We start from the raw sequence: 15,148 nt of genomic DNA, 5'->3' as shown, positions 1-15,148 counted from the left end.
AGGGGACCTGGATGATGGGTGCCGAGTCGGGAAGTACCTCCACGTTGTACATGCTGTAAGCGGCGGTTATAGGCGCCGCGCTAGTGTCGGTTGAGGGTCCCAGCGTCCGATATCCCGTCTTCGAACTCCCTGCGAGCAGCCACCTCCAGGTATGCGATGTACCTTGCGTTAGTGCACAGACACCAACCGCGATGCAATCCCATTGACGACCTAACGACTGGACAAACAACTGAACAAAGCATCTCAATATCCCCTCCATATTCATCCAGGCATGAACTTCCTCACCTTCCTCATTATCCTTTGAGCCTTCCATTTCCCTCCACCGATAGCTTTACATCCCGTCTTCACTAACCCCACTCACGAATCATCGTGTCCAATCGGCTACCCAGCGGGACTTAAATGCGTTGACTTTCGCCTCACTGCGTACGAAGCTAGTAGCTAACAATACTGACAGCTACCTTCACCATCTCACCCTCTCGCATATTCAGAAGGTCACACTAAACTGACAGGTCGTCTTGAAGACAGCCTGAAAAGACGACAGCATGGCTCCGCTCCTACGCCCCAGATACAGCTTGCCGAAGGAGAAGTTTTCGGCCTATTTTGGACCGCTGAAGAGTCAGTCCTACAACGACACCACCTCCGGGCCTCGGGGTGGTGGTGGAAGTCATCACAGGTACCTCGCCCATCATCGTCACAGTTTATCCATGTCACCGTAACTCAGACGGTCACATATCGTTCCTCGCTAACGGTGGTTGTTTCCTAGCCTAAGCACAATAGCCTGGAACCCATTGGGAACTCTTATTGCCACTGGTGCTGTTGACAAGACACTTCGTGTCTGGAATCCCGAGAAGCCCAATGTCAAATTCTCAACCGAGCTCAAAGGTCATGCTGCTCCGATTGAGAAGGTCGCCTTCAACCCCGTCAAGGATGCTGAACTTTGCAGCGTCAGTAGCGATGGCGCTGTCAAGATCTGGGACGTAAGGACCAAGGCATGTGTCAACGAGGTCAAGGTTTCTGGTCACGCCACATCCCTGGCTTGGGCACCTGATGGATCCTCGTTACTCGTTGGTAGCAAGGTAGGTGTTCTGCAAGTTCCAAAGTAAAGTCCACAGGCTAACCATTGTTAAGAATGGCGATTTGTTCCATATCCTGCCCTCTCAGTCTTCCATCGTTTCGACCCACCATCAAGCGGTCGGTACAAACCAGATGGCCTTCTGTTGGAGTGGTGACAAGGTATTTCTGCCCACCAACGAAGGAAGGATACGCATTTTGTCCTACCCCGACTTTGAACCTGTCCTGCATGTGAACCACGCCGTCCCAGAGGGCGAGTCAACTGAATTCACGCTCAAAGGCCATACAGCATCTTGCCTAACAGCTGAGCTCTCTCCCACGGGCAAATACCTGGCAACGGGAGGCGCCGATTCCATCATTGCCTTGTTTGATACCAAAGACTGGATTTGCCAGCGGACAGTAACCCGCATGGTTGGGCCGGTCAAGAGCATAAGTACCTTACCCCTGTTTGCTCACCGGAGTTGTTTCGTTACTAACCACATCCACAGGCTTCACGTTTGATGGTAGTTATGTGGTCGGTGGCTGTGAAGAAGGTACGTCAGCTACTCTTTGGTCATCCACTTGTGATTGAGAATGCTAACTCGCTCGATAGGTGGTAGCTTGGAAGTTACTCATACCGAGACGGGCGAGCATGTCCACACCTTCAAGACAGCCGGTGCTTGTGAAGCAGTGGCATGGGCACCTACCAGATACTGCCTTGCTTACAGTGATCTAGGCGTACTCCGCATCATCGGCGTGGACACGGATAGGAAGTGAGCAGTCTCTACAGAGAGTTATGCTCTGGAAGTTTTCCGGCGCTTAACAGTAGAATGAGCGTGCTATGGCACCGTGCAACAGCAAAAGGCCAAAAGTCGTCCTCGACGCTGCCTTGTCGGATTGACCACATCGATAGCATACAGCTGATGGACTATGCCATACCCCACGTATGCAACGAGAGGGGTCAATGGTGTCCCATAACGGATCCAGCCGGTCTCGGCTGAGTTTATCGAAAGGAGGCTTTGTTGGGAGACATACCGCAATAGGCAGTCACAACGAGGTTCTACCTGCCAAGCGGGAGCTGTGACGGAAACCACCGGACCGCCAAATCTCAATGAAGGAAGAGTCAAGGCAGTTCCGTCAGTGGGAACCAGTGAGACATGCACATGGGTACATATTCACACCTAGCAAGGCAGGGGAGAACAGAGACGGATGCCCAGACTACGCCGTGGGTGCAGGCCCACTGGGCTTTGGTGAGTTTCGTGATTCAGATAGCTAAAGAATCATCGTTCCCTGCTTTGACTTTCTGCTTTTCAAGCGATTGTGAATTATTCCAGTGTCTTCAGAGAAAGCTTACAGAGTCCTCGGAGGCTATAGGTAGCAGAAAGGGTAAGCCGCAGCGGATCCAAGTCCCGGATTTTGACACGTAGGGGGGGAACTCCGTCAAACTGGATTGGACAGAGCTATTAATAATCTAGCCACAACAGGGATGGTCTGACGGGGTATGTACGCAGGTGCGCTAATATCAGGGGTCAAGTACACAATTCCAGCGAAGGACCCCCTCAAGCTACACACGACGAGTGTCCCTCACATACAGTATCTCCGAGTTCTGTATACTCTTGAAGAGTTATTGGACGAGTTCATCTGTGAGTATTCTTCAAGCACAAAAGCATTGTCATCAACAGTCGCAGAGCCTCAACGTTCTACCTTTCGGGCCACTGTTCATCTCTGGTACATAGGGACCAAATCCGACTTCCGTGGTCAACCAGCCTGAATAAGAAGTGTCAGTGACCAGCTGGGCCACTTCCATGCCTTGTACGACACTCTATGAGAACAACGCTGATATTGGCAAAGGCATGCCGACGAGGAGACCACAGCCTACTTTATAGTAGTAGCCAAAGGTGCATACCAGCTGGACATGGCTTCGGGGACTGATGTTAACGTATTGCCAAGCTTTCTAGGTCCCGTTCGAGGTACCCATTCACATCAGCCAGAGCGTTCCAGAAGTCCAGTAGGTAAGGTATTCTGTAGAAGCGAACCGGAAGCACCCGGAATAGTACCACTATCTGGTTCTAGATTGGCCCTGACGTGCCTGGGCCTAGGTGGCCTAGGAGGTTAAACGCTCCCTAGCTCCCTCTGGTGAAGGTCAATTCCTGAAACAATAACAAAATTCCCGAAATTATCAAAATTCAGAAAATATCGAAATTCCAAACCGAAAAATACGGCCCGTGCACCTCACCACCAAACTGCCCTCACTCGAAGTAGTATCAACTTCATCGACCTTATCGGCTACCTAAGATGAGGAGGTGTAATGATAGTTAACGAGTTATTTGGGAGACGAATCTTTGAAATCGTTTGAACCAATAAGCCAAAAAACCTGGACCTGTTTGGCCGATGTCTGCACATCTCTGAGCACTTACACCCTTACGTGCGGAAAGCTTGGCGGAAATCATCATATCTTTTCCCTTACCTTTCCTTACTTTTCCGTTCCTTACCCTTCCCTTGAATTCCACCCCTTTACTAGCTCCCTCATGGTCAACGGCGGCGGCCAACCATCCACTCAAAAGACGGAACGTTTGGTTTGTGAGTGATCGGTGGGGGAACTTCCTTTTTCTGTCGAACCAACATTCACAAGCCGTTCGACTACCTTATCAACCCGGACACACAATAGGTAGCCTCGAGGTAGCTACCCAAGCTGCCAAGGTAGGTAAGCTTCTCGTACTCCAGACCCTAATTCCTACCCTTTCAACCCACATCAGCCGTCCACCTGCCGACCTATCTTCGTTTGCTTACTTTCCCATAGCTCCAACACCTTCCTGCTCAGAGGCAGGACCATTGAGTGTGACCGGAATTTCTATGCCTCAGAACGTGGTTCAAAGACAGCAGCAACAGTATCAGTCGTCCGATTGACTGGAACATTTACACTTGGGATCCGGCTTGAATCGATTCTCGTCACTACGTATTCGTTTGGCTGCCTGGACTGAAGCAGGTGCACTTGCTATACATCTCTCACAGTCAGCAATGGGTTCCCCTTAACCGCTTAACAGAACGTTGAGAAACTCGTTGCTCCTTAGACGACCTAAATCTTTATCGCCTCATATCAAGTACTTTACGACATGGCATCCTCCTCCGCCAACCCTACGGATACGATAATGGCCTCGGACACCCACAACGACAAGCCCACCAACGCGGAAGGGACAGCAGGGGGTGCGATTACTGGGGCGAACTCGAGTACCCCAAAGCAAAAAAGACTGGCATGCGAGATATGCCGAAGGAGGAAACTCAAGTGCGATGGCACAAAGCCAAGTTGCAGCACTTGCTCGCGTCTCGGCCATGTATGCGCTTACGATGAGAGGAGAAAGAAGAGTGGGCCGAAGAAGGGTCATCTCAAGGCCTTAGCGGAACGATTAAGTGCGCTGTTTCACAAACCGTGTCCAGTCCCCTGGCTTCAGTCATGAGAGCAGTTTGCTGACTCACCTTTTTTTGCTCGCAGAGCAAGTTGAGACTTTGCTGAAGACGCAGGAAGCGCCGAGACTGGGTGCAGACGGCACCCCAATAGCACCGAATATCGTCGATAATGGTGGACCCAGCCAACCAAGTCAACATGCTGCTGCCGCGGCCGCCAACTTCAACGTTCCGGACCCTTCGCGTGGAATGGCAACTGGGGGGAGTGTGGATCAGTGGCAGTTCCACGGCGATCCGAGCAGCGCAGGATTGGATGACTTCAACTTGGGCAACAACTTGGGACTAGGCATGAACAGTGTGGGCGGCGACTTTACCTGGGAAATGATAGGCCTGGGACTCGATGAGCCCCTACCACCCCAGGAGACCATCGACGAGCTGTAAGTCCCTCCCACAAGGATCACAAGGGGTAATTGTCTTGTTGCCATGCTAACTTTGCTAACGTACCTGATCTGCGACGTAGACACCAAGTATACTTCGACAAAATACACCCTTCCTTTCCAATGATACATCGCGCCCGCTACTTCCATGCGATGAATCTGTAAGACACCTTACCCATCACTCTCTTCGACCAACCATTATGGACGTCCAACAACTCCTCTTTTGTTTCTTCCCACAGTACAAGGTTAGACATGGGCTTGCTGACCACGTATATATGACAGAGCCCCAAATCAACGGCCACCAGTGTGTCTACGCTATGCTATGTGGACACTAGCGTGCTCGGTTACAGACCGGTTCTTCGACCTAAAAGAGTTGTTCTACCAGAGGGCCAGGAAGTATTTAGAGTTGGATACCATTAAAGGCCACGGAGAACACATGATAACGGTGTCACATTGCCAAACTTATGTGCTACTGGCATCCTACGAATTCAAATCGATGTATTTTCCCCGAGCATGGATGAGTACAGGCTCGGCCGTGCGCTTATGCCAGATGTAAGTCAAGTTCCAACGGAAGCCCTTACCCCAGCCTGTATCATGTACTCATACTCTTCTAGGATGGGCCTCCATCGAGTGGATGGTGGTGACTTGGAGGTAAAACAATGTCTATCTCCCCCGCGAGACTGGACAGAAAAGGAAGAGCGTCGACGGACCTTTTGGATGGCCTTCTGCCAGGACCGCTACGCCAGTATTGGGACGGGTTGGCCGATGATTATTGACGAAAAAGACATTCTCTCCGACCTTCCTGCCTCGGACGAGGCCTACGACTTGAGTCACCCTGAGGAGACTCAGAGCCTGAATGATGTGACACTCCATACAGGTCCTGGCAAGTTATCGTCCTTTGGCGGTGTCATCCTTCTGGCATACCTCTTTGGCAAGAACCTCATCCACCTCCACCGGCCGAACGAGGACGACCGAGACCACGACCTGAATGGGGAATTTTGGAAGAGACATCGACACATGGACAACATCCTCCTCAATGTTTCGCTCTGCATGCCATCTGCCCTCAAACTGCCACAGGGTCTGGGCAATCCGAACGTCGTCTTCACAAACATGTGCATCCACACGTCGACGATCTGTCTGCATCAGGCAGCTATATTCAAAGCAGACACAAACAACTTACCTGCCTCCGTTGGTACTGAGTGTAAGATGCGATGTATCACCGCGGCTCACGAGATTGCAAGCATCATGAGGATGGCCTCTCATCTTGATTTGGATAGGGTACGTTTCATCCTGCGAGGGCATCATCAAAGGCCTGACTGACTCTTCGAACAGATGAATCCGTTTATCTCCTTCTGTCTATACGTTGCAGCAAGAGTGTTTGTCCAGTTCCTCAAAAGCCGACCGGACGATGGCCAGGTAGCCGACTCTCTTCGGTTCTTGCTATCAGCCATGAACGCATTGAAACGGCGGAATCCTCTCACCGAATCCTTTGTAGTACAGCTTGATGTAGACCTCGAAGCACTTGGTGCCAAGGTCCCCAAGCTCAAAAATGCCTTTCAAAGGAGTTCCGATGGCGTAAGTCTCGCGTTTCCCTCCTCTATATGTCCCTAGACATGCTAACATAGAACGCAACTTCAGCATACATCACGAGCCCACATGAATCCTGGCACCGGACTCGGGACATCGACAATACACGAGAACATCCCCCGCCAGGAATGTCTATTCCTCCGAACCCTCGAAGACGACGGCAACCCCGCCAACGCTCCCAACCTAGTCGAGCCCGTTGATCTCAACGACCCTCTCGTTCAGCTCCCCGGTTCAAGCAGGAACACAGCACCCGACTGGTCATCAGCCGAGCAGCGAAATCCCATTCCACCCGCCGGCTGCCAACACGGCAGCGGCTCCAGGACCGATGGTCTACCCTTTGCCACATCTCTTCACGGCATGATGCCCAACAATATCTCGCTACCTCCCAATTATCCTACTCACCCTCCGCTCGACACGGACACCGGTGGGAGCAGCAACGGCGTCCCTCTGTCCACTCCATCACCAAACTCCAACCAGCCCACGCCCAATTCCAGTACGTCGTCTTCGGACCATCATCAGCATATGTACCACCAAATGCATTCGAATCACCATCAACATCCACACCACCACCATCCTCATCATCACCAGCAAGGGCACGGACACGGACAAGCACAAGCACAAGGACAAGGACTAGCCCCCACCAACAACGGTCGACACATGAGCAGCGGATCAGGCGGCTCTTCCTCTTCCATGTCCTTTGATAATAGCAACAACAACAACAACAACAACAACAACAACAACAACAACAACAACAACAACGACAACAACAACAACAACAACAACAACAACAACAACAACAACAACAACAACAACAACAACAACAACAACAACAACAACAACAACAACAACAACAACAACAACAACAACAACAACAACAACAACAACAACAACAACAACAACAACAACAACAACAACAACAACAGCACCACCAGTCCCGTGACTCTCGGTTCTTCTTCCCATCCTAGCAATAACAACAACATTACTACCACAACTACCGCTACCACTACCGCAGCCTCCGCAGCAACCAGCACAGCGATGGAAACACCAACCAACCCCGCCGCAGCAGCCATCGGTTTCTTCCTCGACCCAAGTATCTTCGGAATGCCTGGTGGCGTTGGTATTGCGCCGGGGAATACGACGACGAACCCGGGGTTGGCGAGGACGGGGGGGAGTGATCATCAGCATCAACCACATAACCACCAGCACACTTGTGGCAGTGATCCCAACAATGTTTGTAACCATGGCATGGGTCCCGGTGTTGGCGTTGGCTGCGCTGGAGTGGGAATGGGCATGAACATTGGTGGTAATGGTGATGGTATGACGCCGGATAGTGTGCTGCGGTCGATCATGGCCATGGGAAACATGGAGGGAATGGAGGGCATGGAGGGGTGTGGAATGGATTTGGGGTGGGGGGATGGCGGTACCGGTCACGGACATGGTCATTGTGGTGGGAGTCTTTAACCTGCCCCCCCTAGAATGGTGGTGATGTGACTTGATATACTGCGAGGGAGGAGAGATGAAGAAGGGGAAAATGGGAAAGGGCAAGTGGGAAGTGGGGAGTGGGAAGAGGTAGGTGGAAGGAGCAAGGGGGAAGGCGGAAATGGAGGATAGCTACCTAGGTTTTTTCTGAGGAAGGAATGAGAGTATCTGGAGCAGGCAGACTCTTCAGGCACGAACTTTACAAAGTTTGGCTGTCTGGATAAAAAATCATGGGGTTTTTGTTGGCGGGTTTTTTTCTTCTTGTTATTCTCCATTGTGTTCATTCCCTTTTTGGTTATCTTCATGTTACTTCATCTATGTCTATTAGATCACTCTGTTAGGAGCAAGCAAGTCCATAATGTCCAAACAGCGGTCGGTTACGGATCTTGGTGTGTGTTCACCTCCATGTTATACTAGAGTAGCAAGCGAGTCTTCTTTATATAACTGTCTATACTATATACATACAAGCACCCTTCTCTTACTTACTAGTTCGTGTTCAAGTAAGGATACAGGCAAGAAAAAAAAAAAAAAAAAAAAAAAAAAAAAAAGAGGTTATCGACGAACTGAACTGGTTCGAACGCACTACCTCTCTCTCTGCGGACAAAACAAAAAAGAGCAAAAAAAAAAAACGAAGCAAAAAAAACAACAACCGCTCGTTCAGAGCAGTGGCGTGAACCGTTTAAGCCTCCTCAATTCTGTTATTGCCTCTGTCGACGGGAGTGTTCCCAGATACCACCATACAGGTAGACCGGCTACTAGTCTAGGTAGGTGGTGAAGACCCCTGGCTACGTGTCTTAGCACACCAAACACACCGTTCCCAATCCGGACAGGTAAATAAATATTTACCTAGCGTAGGTAAGTTTTGAGGAGTCAAACGGTATGCCACTATGCCATCTGACCACCTAAGCGGTTGTTGTTAGAAAGAGTGAGGGGACCAACTAGGTCCCTTATATGGTTCATAGCGGCTGTTCTGCTGTATATATATATATAGATTAGGGGGTGGGCTTGATATCGGATGAAGGAGTGGCATGGCAGCCGCGGCAAGCAAGGACGGGAAGGAAGGTACGGTTCGTCCGGCAGCTGGCCTTGGACTCGGAGGAGCTCGAGTGTGTAAGTTCAGGAAGTGGTGATGAACTGTACCTATTTACTTGTTGGATGACTTCGTAGCAATCTCTTTAACCGTATTTTGCGCCATTTTTTTCCCGGCCCATAAAAACTTCAGAGTACCCAGCTTCTAAGCAGCTAGTGGCTCTGTCAGAGGACTTATAGCGTCCTGCTAAGATACTCGGAAAGTAGCCTGAAGTAGCGAAAGGGTTGCATTTTGTTGTTTGCGAAACGTCATTGGCTACAGACCCTGTCGGGAAAAGAATGGCGCAAAACACGGTTAAAGAGATTCACGACTAGGTAGGCGTTGAAATGTTTTCCGCTCGCATTTTATGGTATCATGCCACCGAGGGAGAATGGCGGAAATGATAAGGTACTCACTCCTAACTGTCACTCATGATATTTCGATTTGGGATGTGCGCTTCTGCCACTCAGTCCTTCAAAGTAATTCTGTCATTTTCGGCATCTGTCTTGCCCCCACGCTCTAAAAGAAGTTACCTATGAATGTAGCAAGATATGAAGCCTAGGCATCAAAACTCCATAGGCCAGCAACAGGAGGGGAAGATAGATAAAGATGGATGCGCCACACACATCTAAACTTCGAGAAAATTTATTTCCCCATCCCCAGATCACAGTCACCTTTATATATCCAAAAAAAGAAAACCACAAAAACTCTTATCAAATCCCAAGATCTCCCCATGACTGCCGCGAGCCGGAAGAGGAGCTACTAGAAAAAGAATAGCTTCCAGAATACCGAGAATTAGTACCCTTGGCCACCAGCGGCATCGCCTTCTTCGCCTCTTCAACCTGTCTCTGAAAGTTTCGCGACAGCTTTTCTTCCCAACCGATGCGTGCCTTACGCTCCTCGGAATCCGCGGTATCCGGCGGGTACATCTCGTGGAGGGGATGATACTTCTTGGCTTTCCTCTCGGCGTCGACGCACACCTCGTCCAGCTTCTTGGCCACCTCTTCGCTCACCAGTTCTGGCGTTTTGTGTTCGGAAGACTCTCGGCTGAATCGACTGCCGCCCCAGTTGCACTCGAAGACGACTTCGATCTTGCTGAGGGTGCCATCGTCCTTGGGATCGTTCCAGACGATGATCCTGTCGCCGTTGTAGAGTCGCATCCAATTTTTGCAGATGCTCTTTCGGTCACTGGGTTCGTTCGAAGCTAAGTGTTTGCCGTTGACATAGATTCCGTCGGTGGCCTTGGTGGCGACGTAAAAATACAAGTCCTCGTTGTCGCCATAGTATTGAATCCAGGGCATAAGGCGGTTGGAGGGGTCGAAATTCTTTTCCCTCCAGACCATGATCTTCAACGCGCATTCCGGTATCCTCGTTGCATGCTCATGCTCGTCGGGATAGCGTTCGGTGTTCTCTGATGACCTGCCCCAGGTAACTATCGACTTGCTTAGTCTGATCGAAATGCAAGGTAGTATGGACTCGTATGATGACCGTAAGCAACCCCCCTCTGAGATTGCCATTGATTTTCGTTGAGATGTCTCTGTCACAACCCCGCTCTCCTTTGCCAAAGCCCATAAAAGGGGTTGGTCTGTCTCGATCTTGCTCATGGGCGGAAAGTATTTCTCGGCCAGAGCCCATAATGGGCTTTTACCTGGCTCAAACTTTTCATTTGACCCATCTCTTTTTTTCCTGTTCTCAGCCGCGATACGGAAGGCGTTCCATTGTGCCACTGTCATCTCAGGATAGTTCAGATGACAGGTAGATAAGTTCTTGTTGTCCCAATACACTGACTTTATCTGTGGTTCCGGGGCTGGCGGTGTGACCTTTGGATAGGACCTGATCATGGGCACCTGGGCGAGTAACTCATCTTCGTTCTCGATGGGTGCTATCTTCCGGTTCAGAATAGCACCTACCCCCCTGTTAGATCGACGCTTCTTGGAGACAGGCTCATTTTCAATCGACGACCATGAATTGGTGGTGTTTGTTGCGAAGAAAGATTTCCGTTTGCTCCTATTCAAGTCAGTCCCAACCGATGGTATAGCAAGGCCATGGCGGGACTGCATATTGAGTGGGCCCATTATGCTCTCAGCACCCTCCAGGCTTTGCGAATTGGCTCCCAAGATGGTGTTGTTCACCACGTCGACTGACCTGCTCGCGTCGGACGAAGTAAAATAACTTGAATCACCCAGAAGCGGCTGTGACCGCTGCGTGTGTGGATTGCTTTGACGAGGAGTGTCTTCTTCATCTTCAGAGTTGTCCTGACTGTCCGGAATCTCATCTTTAGACCTGAACAGCTTGGGAGTTTCTACGCTTATTGGCGTGGCGGGCAGATTTAAGCGTCCTGAGGCCACATCCCCCTGGCTTCCCAGCGCCGACTGGCCAACTTCACCATACAAACGTCCGTTCTGGGTGGCCGGCCTATAGGCATAGTTCTCTTTGTCCTGCTCGAAGTCGCTGACATGCTCCTCGTCATCGATCAGCTCTTGTTGAAGCAAGTTGTCCTCACTCGCAACGTTGACATCTCCTTGTGCATCTCCTCTCGGTGTCGCCGCCGGTCTGTCGGTCAAACTCAGCTGAGACGCTCCAGCTTCCAGCAGTTCGTCTACTCCGCCATTTTGTGGGCAAGACGGCGCGACATTTGAAGGATCTTGAGAGGTGTGGATCCATTCATGGTTCAGCAACTCTTGTGCTGTTGCCCGGTTTTCAGGTCTTCGACGGAGCATCTGCCCCAAGAAATCTTGGCACTCAGGCGAAACTTCCGCCTCGATGAGCGGGGCGAGGTTGGGTACAGTTGTCATGACCTGGTGCAGGAACTCAGTGTGACCGACACCGTTTCTAGCAGGGAACGGTGGCTGGGTGGTCAAGGCGAAGTATAGAACACCGCCCAAGGACCAGATATCGACGTTGTGATCGTATCTCTGACTCCGGCGAGGTTGACGCGGGTAGCTGCGAGGCACATTTCGCCGGCCAAATTCGTCGTACTCTTCGAACTCTGCATAAACTTCGGGCGCACAGTAGAGCAACGTACCGCAGAACGTCCTAAGGAATGTTGCGTCGTGATCGATCATTTTGGAAAGCCCAAAATCTGTGAGCTTGACGACTAGCGGAAACCGGGATTGGATGAGGATGTTGTCGGGCTTAACATCGCGGTGAGTAATGTTCATATCATGCAGATACCCAAGAGCGTCCACCAACTGCCTCGCTATCGTCTTGGTATCTGGCTCGGAAAAGGGACCTTTTGCGCCGATATACTTTCCCAGGTCACCTTCACCGACAAACTCCATGATTATGTAAAGGTGTTTATCATCGGGATCCAGGTGCTCCTTGAACTGAACAATGTTCGGCTGTAGATTAGGACGTTAGCCGTGTTGTGCCGGGTTGACGTAAATTGAATGTCAACTCTAGCCGCGGGACGATATAGTGACTTACATGAGATACTCGTTGCATGATCTTCATCTCATTCTCGACCTTTTGGTCAAGCACACCATTCTTCATGAACCTCCGTTTTTCGAGCTCTTTGGCGGCGTATGGACGTCCGTTCATCTTGTCGGTGATCATATACACCGTAGCGAAGGCACCCTGCCCGATTTTGTCTACAAAGTTGTACTTGTCAGACCCCTTCCAAGTCCTCATGCCGCAAGATCCAAGCATGGATGATGGCGATAGCTGACGCATGGCAATCACAGGGGCGCGGACTGTGGGCTTTTGCGGAGAGTCTCTGAATAGATCAACCTGTATTGTGAAGTGTCAGAATATGCATCTGAAGTTGAATCTGGACATTGCCTTACCCGCCCCCCTGGTCCGGGCACGATCGTCTTGTTTACATCCACCTCCGTCCGTTGCAATAAGTATTTGACTAGGTTGTCTTTATAGGCCTCGGCGTGCCTGCCATGGCGGTTTGGAACCCTAACCAGGAAGACAATGTCTTCCTCACGCTTTACCTCTTCACTCTTCCCTGGCTGGGCACCGAGAATTCTTATCACCGATCCACTCCCCAGTGTCCACATTTTGGGATGCTCTCCTTCCCGAGGTTTTCGTGCTGAATATATCCATTTCCCGTTCACATTTGTGCCGTTGAATGACAGGTCTTCAATCATCAAGATGCCATGCTCGTTGAAGCATATTTTGAAGTGCTTGTTGCTGACAGACTTCAGCTTGGGGCTAACGGAGACATCACACACTTCGTGACCCCGTCCAAAAACAAAGCCTTCGAGGGGGTTTTTGAGCTCGGACGAGAACCGAAAGGCGAGGTGAAGTTCCGAAGGCTCTGCAGGCGCACGAACGGACGTGTTCTCATGGTCGTTGCCGAAGTCCATGTGGATTTGGTTGGTATCATTTCGCTCCATGACGAATGCGGGGGCGACATCGACCATCCTTGTCACCACTTTCATTGCGCCAACGGTGTACGGGATAAGGATGCATATTATATCAGCTAGGTCCTCGTCAGAAAAGCCCGAGTGTTGCTCTCCAAGCCGGCGAGGGTCGAGGATCTCTTGAGTGGCTGCCAGAACAAGTCCCAATGGTTAGTTCAAGGAGATACAGCATCAGACATGCTAGAGGGAACACGGGAACAAGCCCACCTTGGGTAGCCTCCAGCTGGGAGTCTGAGATTTCTTCCATGATGGTAGCTTTGGGGAAGCATCCAAGGCATCCGTATCCAAGGCCAATGTCCCGGCACACTCGAGCGTGGTGGACAACCCAGCTGGTTGCCAACAAATCGGCAAAGGCCGTGGGACGATGGCGATAGCTGTAGAGGGGGAAAGCTCAGTCGCGGGCTTATGTTGGGAAGACGATCGCGGCTATCGTGAAGGCATATATTCGATACTACTGCGTGAAGGTAGTATGGTTGTTCTGTTTCTTCGTCCGATCGTGAAAAACGCAAGTGGTTGGAAAGCTAGAGTGACAGCTTGTGTGGAGCAGAGGTAGAGTGGTGTTTCCGATTAAGAAGCTGTGCAGAGGGGTCGCGAAAGCTGTAGTGTGAGAAATGCGAAGAGTCGGGGCAGGTCGAGGGAACTCGGAGTGTCTGGGAACGGACTGGACTAGTAGGCGTGAGTAAACTTTCGGTTCTCCCCATGTGCTTCCAACTTTCGCCGCGGGACCGTCGAGGGCGTCGGGTGGTGCGGGCAGTAACGCGGACAGATTCCACGGGCAATGGCGATGTCAATGTTTGGCCAAAAGGCTTTCTGACTGGGCGCATCTAAGAGAAGGAAAGAAACCGAGAAAAAAAAGAGCCAGTCGTGACGACGGTTGCTAGGTGGGCAAGCGTACTAAGGCATGCGACAATACAGAAATTATACCAGATGTGGTGCAATATTGCCGGTATTCTAGCGCAAACTGATGCGTCGTGCGTCCCTCGTGCAGTGCAGGGCAATGAGGTTCACAAATGCGGTGCACTGCGGTGCAAGGGAAGGTGCGTGACAAGACGCGAAAAGTGTACGGCGCGCAGCGGGGAGATGTACCTACTAGCGTACCTAGGTATACTGTACTAGTAGAGGTACGGGTCCACTTCAGACTGGACGGGCGGGGGCGACACGGGACTCGAACGGAGTCCTGCCGGTTCACGCTCCGGCCACGCGGCGAACAAACACTTTTAATAACCCCGTGTAAGGTTCTATCGCGCCCTCAACTCGCCCAAAGGTCACAAAGAGATGCACGCATTCGAATCTGATAGATACACCATCTTGAGCAACAAACGGAAACCCTTGAAAGCCTGCCATTTCGGAGAATGAAGCCGCTAATAATACGCCCGCATTGACTCGTTTGCTGCGAGGTTTTCATTGTAAACACACAGTGACAATCGCCTGCTTGGCCCGCCACCACAGAGAGGGCGAGAAGTTGGGGGAGAGAGGGCGGGGAGGAGGGCAAGAGGGGCACGCAGCAGGCATTGAGAAATGGAACCTCGAAGCATAGAGGGGATCTGCTGAGGGGGGTTCTCGAGACCTATCAAAAGGACTCGATACAGTCGACCTATTTTTTTCAGCAGCGAGGAACCGCAAAAGTCGTTTGCAATGGTCGCGTGAGAACCGTCCATGGGGGCGTGCCGCACGCGCTTGTTCATTTGGTCCAGACATCAGCATTCCGCCCGTCTCACTTTGTGCCCGCTGACCACTATTTGGACCTGACAAGC

The 15,148-nt window shown here is 51.1% G+C and overlaps 3 protein-coding genes across 3 annotated transcripts; 2 read left to right on the top strand and 1 right to left on the bottom strand.

The window, feature by feature from the left end:
- The first annotated feature begins 447 nt into the window (after nt 1-447).
- On the top strand, nt 448-1,994 carry B0H65DRAFT_329365 (WD40-repeat-containing domain protein). The gene is made up of 5 exons (XM_062823489.1): nt 448-673; nt 764-1,076; nt 1,129-1,504; nt 1,560-1,604; nt 1,664-1,994. The coding sequence occupies exons 1-5, from the start codon at nt 543-545 to the stop codon at nt 1,825-1,827; spliced, it is 1,029 nt and encodes a 342-aa protein (XP_062676873.1). The 5' UTR covers nt 448-542; the 3' UTR covers nt 1,828-1,994.
- Nucleotides 1,995-4,163: 2,169 nt separating this feature from the next.
- On the top strand, nt 4,164-7,937 carry B0H65DRAFT_436008 (fungal-specific transcription factor domain-containing protein; the record flags this gene model as incomplete). The annotated part of the gene is made up of 8 exons (XM_062825218.1): nt 4,164-4,458; nt 4,541-4,889; nt 4,973-5,050; nt 5,172-5,441; nt 5,504-6,167; nt 6,222-6,464; nt 6,528-7,168; nt 7,400-7,937. 8 exons carry the CDS (start codon nt 4,164-4,166, stop codon nt 7,935-7,937), a joined length of 3,078 nt encoding a protein of 1,025 aa, XP_062676872.1.
- A 1,550-nt stretch (nt 7,938-9,487) lies between these two features.
- Nucleotides 9,488-13,624, bottom strand: B0H65DRAFT_479567 (Pkinase-domain-containing protein). The gene is made up of 3 exons (XM_062827534.1): nt 12,810-13,624; nt 12,451-12,753; nt 9,488-12,365 (listed from the first exon to the last, which is right to left on the bottom strand). Exons 1-3 carry the CDS (start codon nt 13,410-13,412, stop codon nt 9,738-9,740), a joined length of 3,534 nt encoding a protein of 1,177 aa, XP_062676871.1. The 5' UTR covers nt 13,413-13,624; the 3' UTR covers nt 9,488-9,737.
- Between the last annotated feature and the right edge of the window lie 1,524 nt (nt 13,625-15,148).

This window comes from Neurospora tetraspora (assembly GCF_033439725.1).
Source record: "Neurospora tetraspora strain CBS 560.94 chromosome Unknown B0H65scaffold_9, whole genome shotgun sequence".
Classification (NCBI taxonomy): Eukaryota; Fungi; Ascomycota; class Sordariomycetes; order Sordariales; family Sordariaceae; genus Neurospora; species Neurospora tetraspora.
Note: the sequence above shows the minus strand (reverse complement) of the source record. Positions and strands in the feature narration are given on the sequence as shown.

Bases quoted from the DNA above. Each gene is read 5' to 3' on its own strand.
- B0H65DRAFT_479567 (XM_062827534.1), bottom strand. From the start codon at position 13,412: ATGAAAGTGGTGACAAGGATGGTCGATGTCGCCCCCGCATTCGTCATG. The intron at 12,754-12,809 runs GTAAGGCAATGT...TTCACAATACAG, and splicing joins TGCCCGGACCAGGGGGGCGG to GTTGATCTATTCAGAGACTC. The intron at 12,366-12,450 runs GTAAGTCACTAT...CCTAATCTACAG, and splicing joins TCATGCAACGAGTATCTCAT to CCGAACATTGTTCAGTTCAA.
- B0H65DRAFT_329365 (XM_062823489.1), top strand. From the start codon at position 543: ATGGCTCCGCTCCTACGCCCCAGATACAGCTTGCCGAAGGAGAAGTTT. The intron at 1,505-1,559 runs GTACCTTACCCC...CCACATCCACAG, and splicing joins TGGGCCGGTCAAGAGCATAA to GCTTCACGTTTGATGGTAGT. The intron at 1,605-1,663 runs GTACGTCAGCTA...CTCGCTCGATAG, and splicing joins GGTCGGTGGCTGTGAAGAAG to GTGGTAGCTTGGAAGTTACT.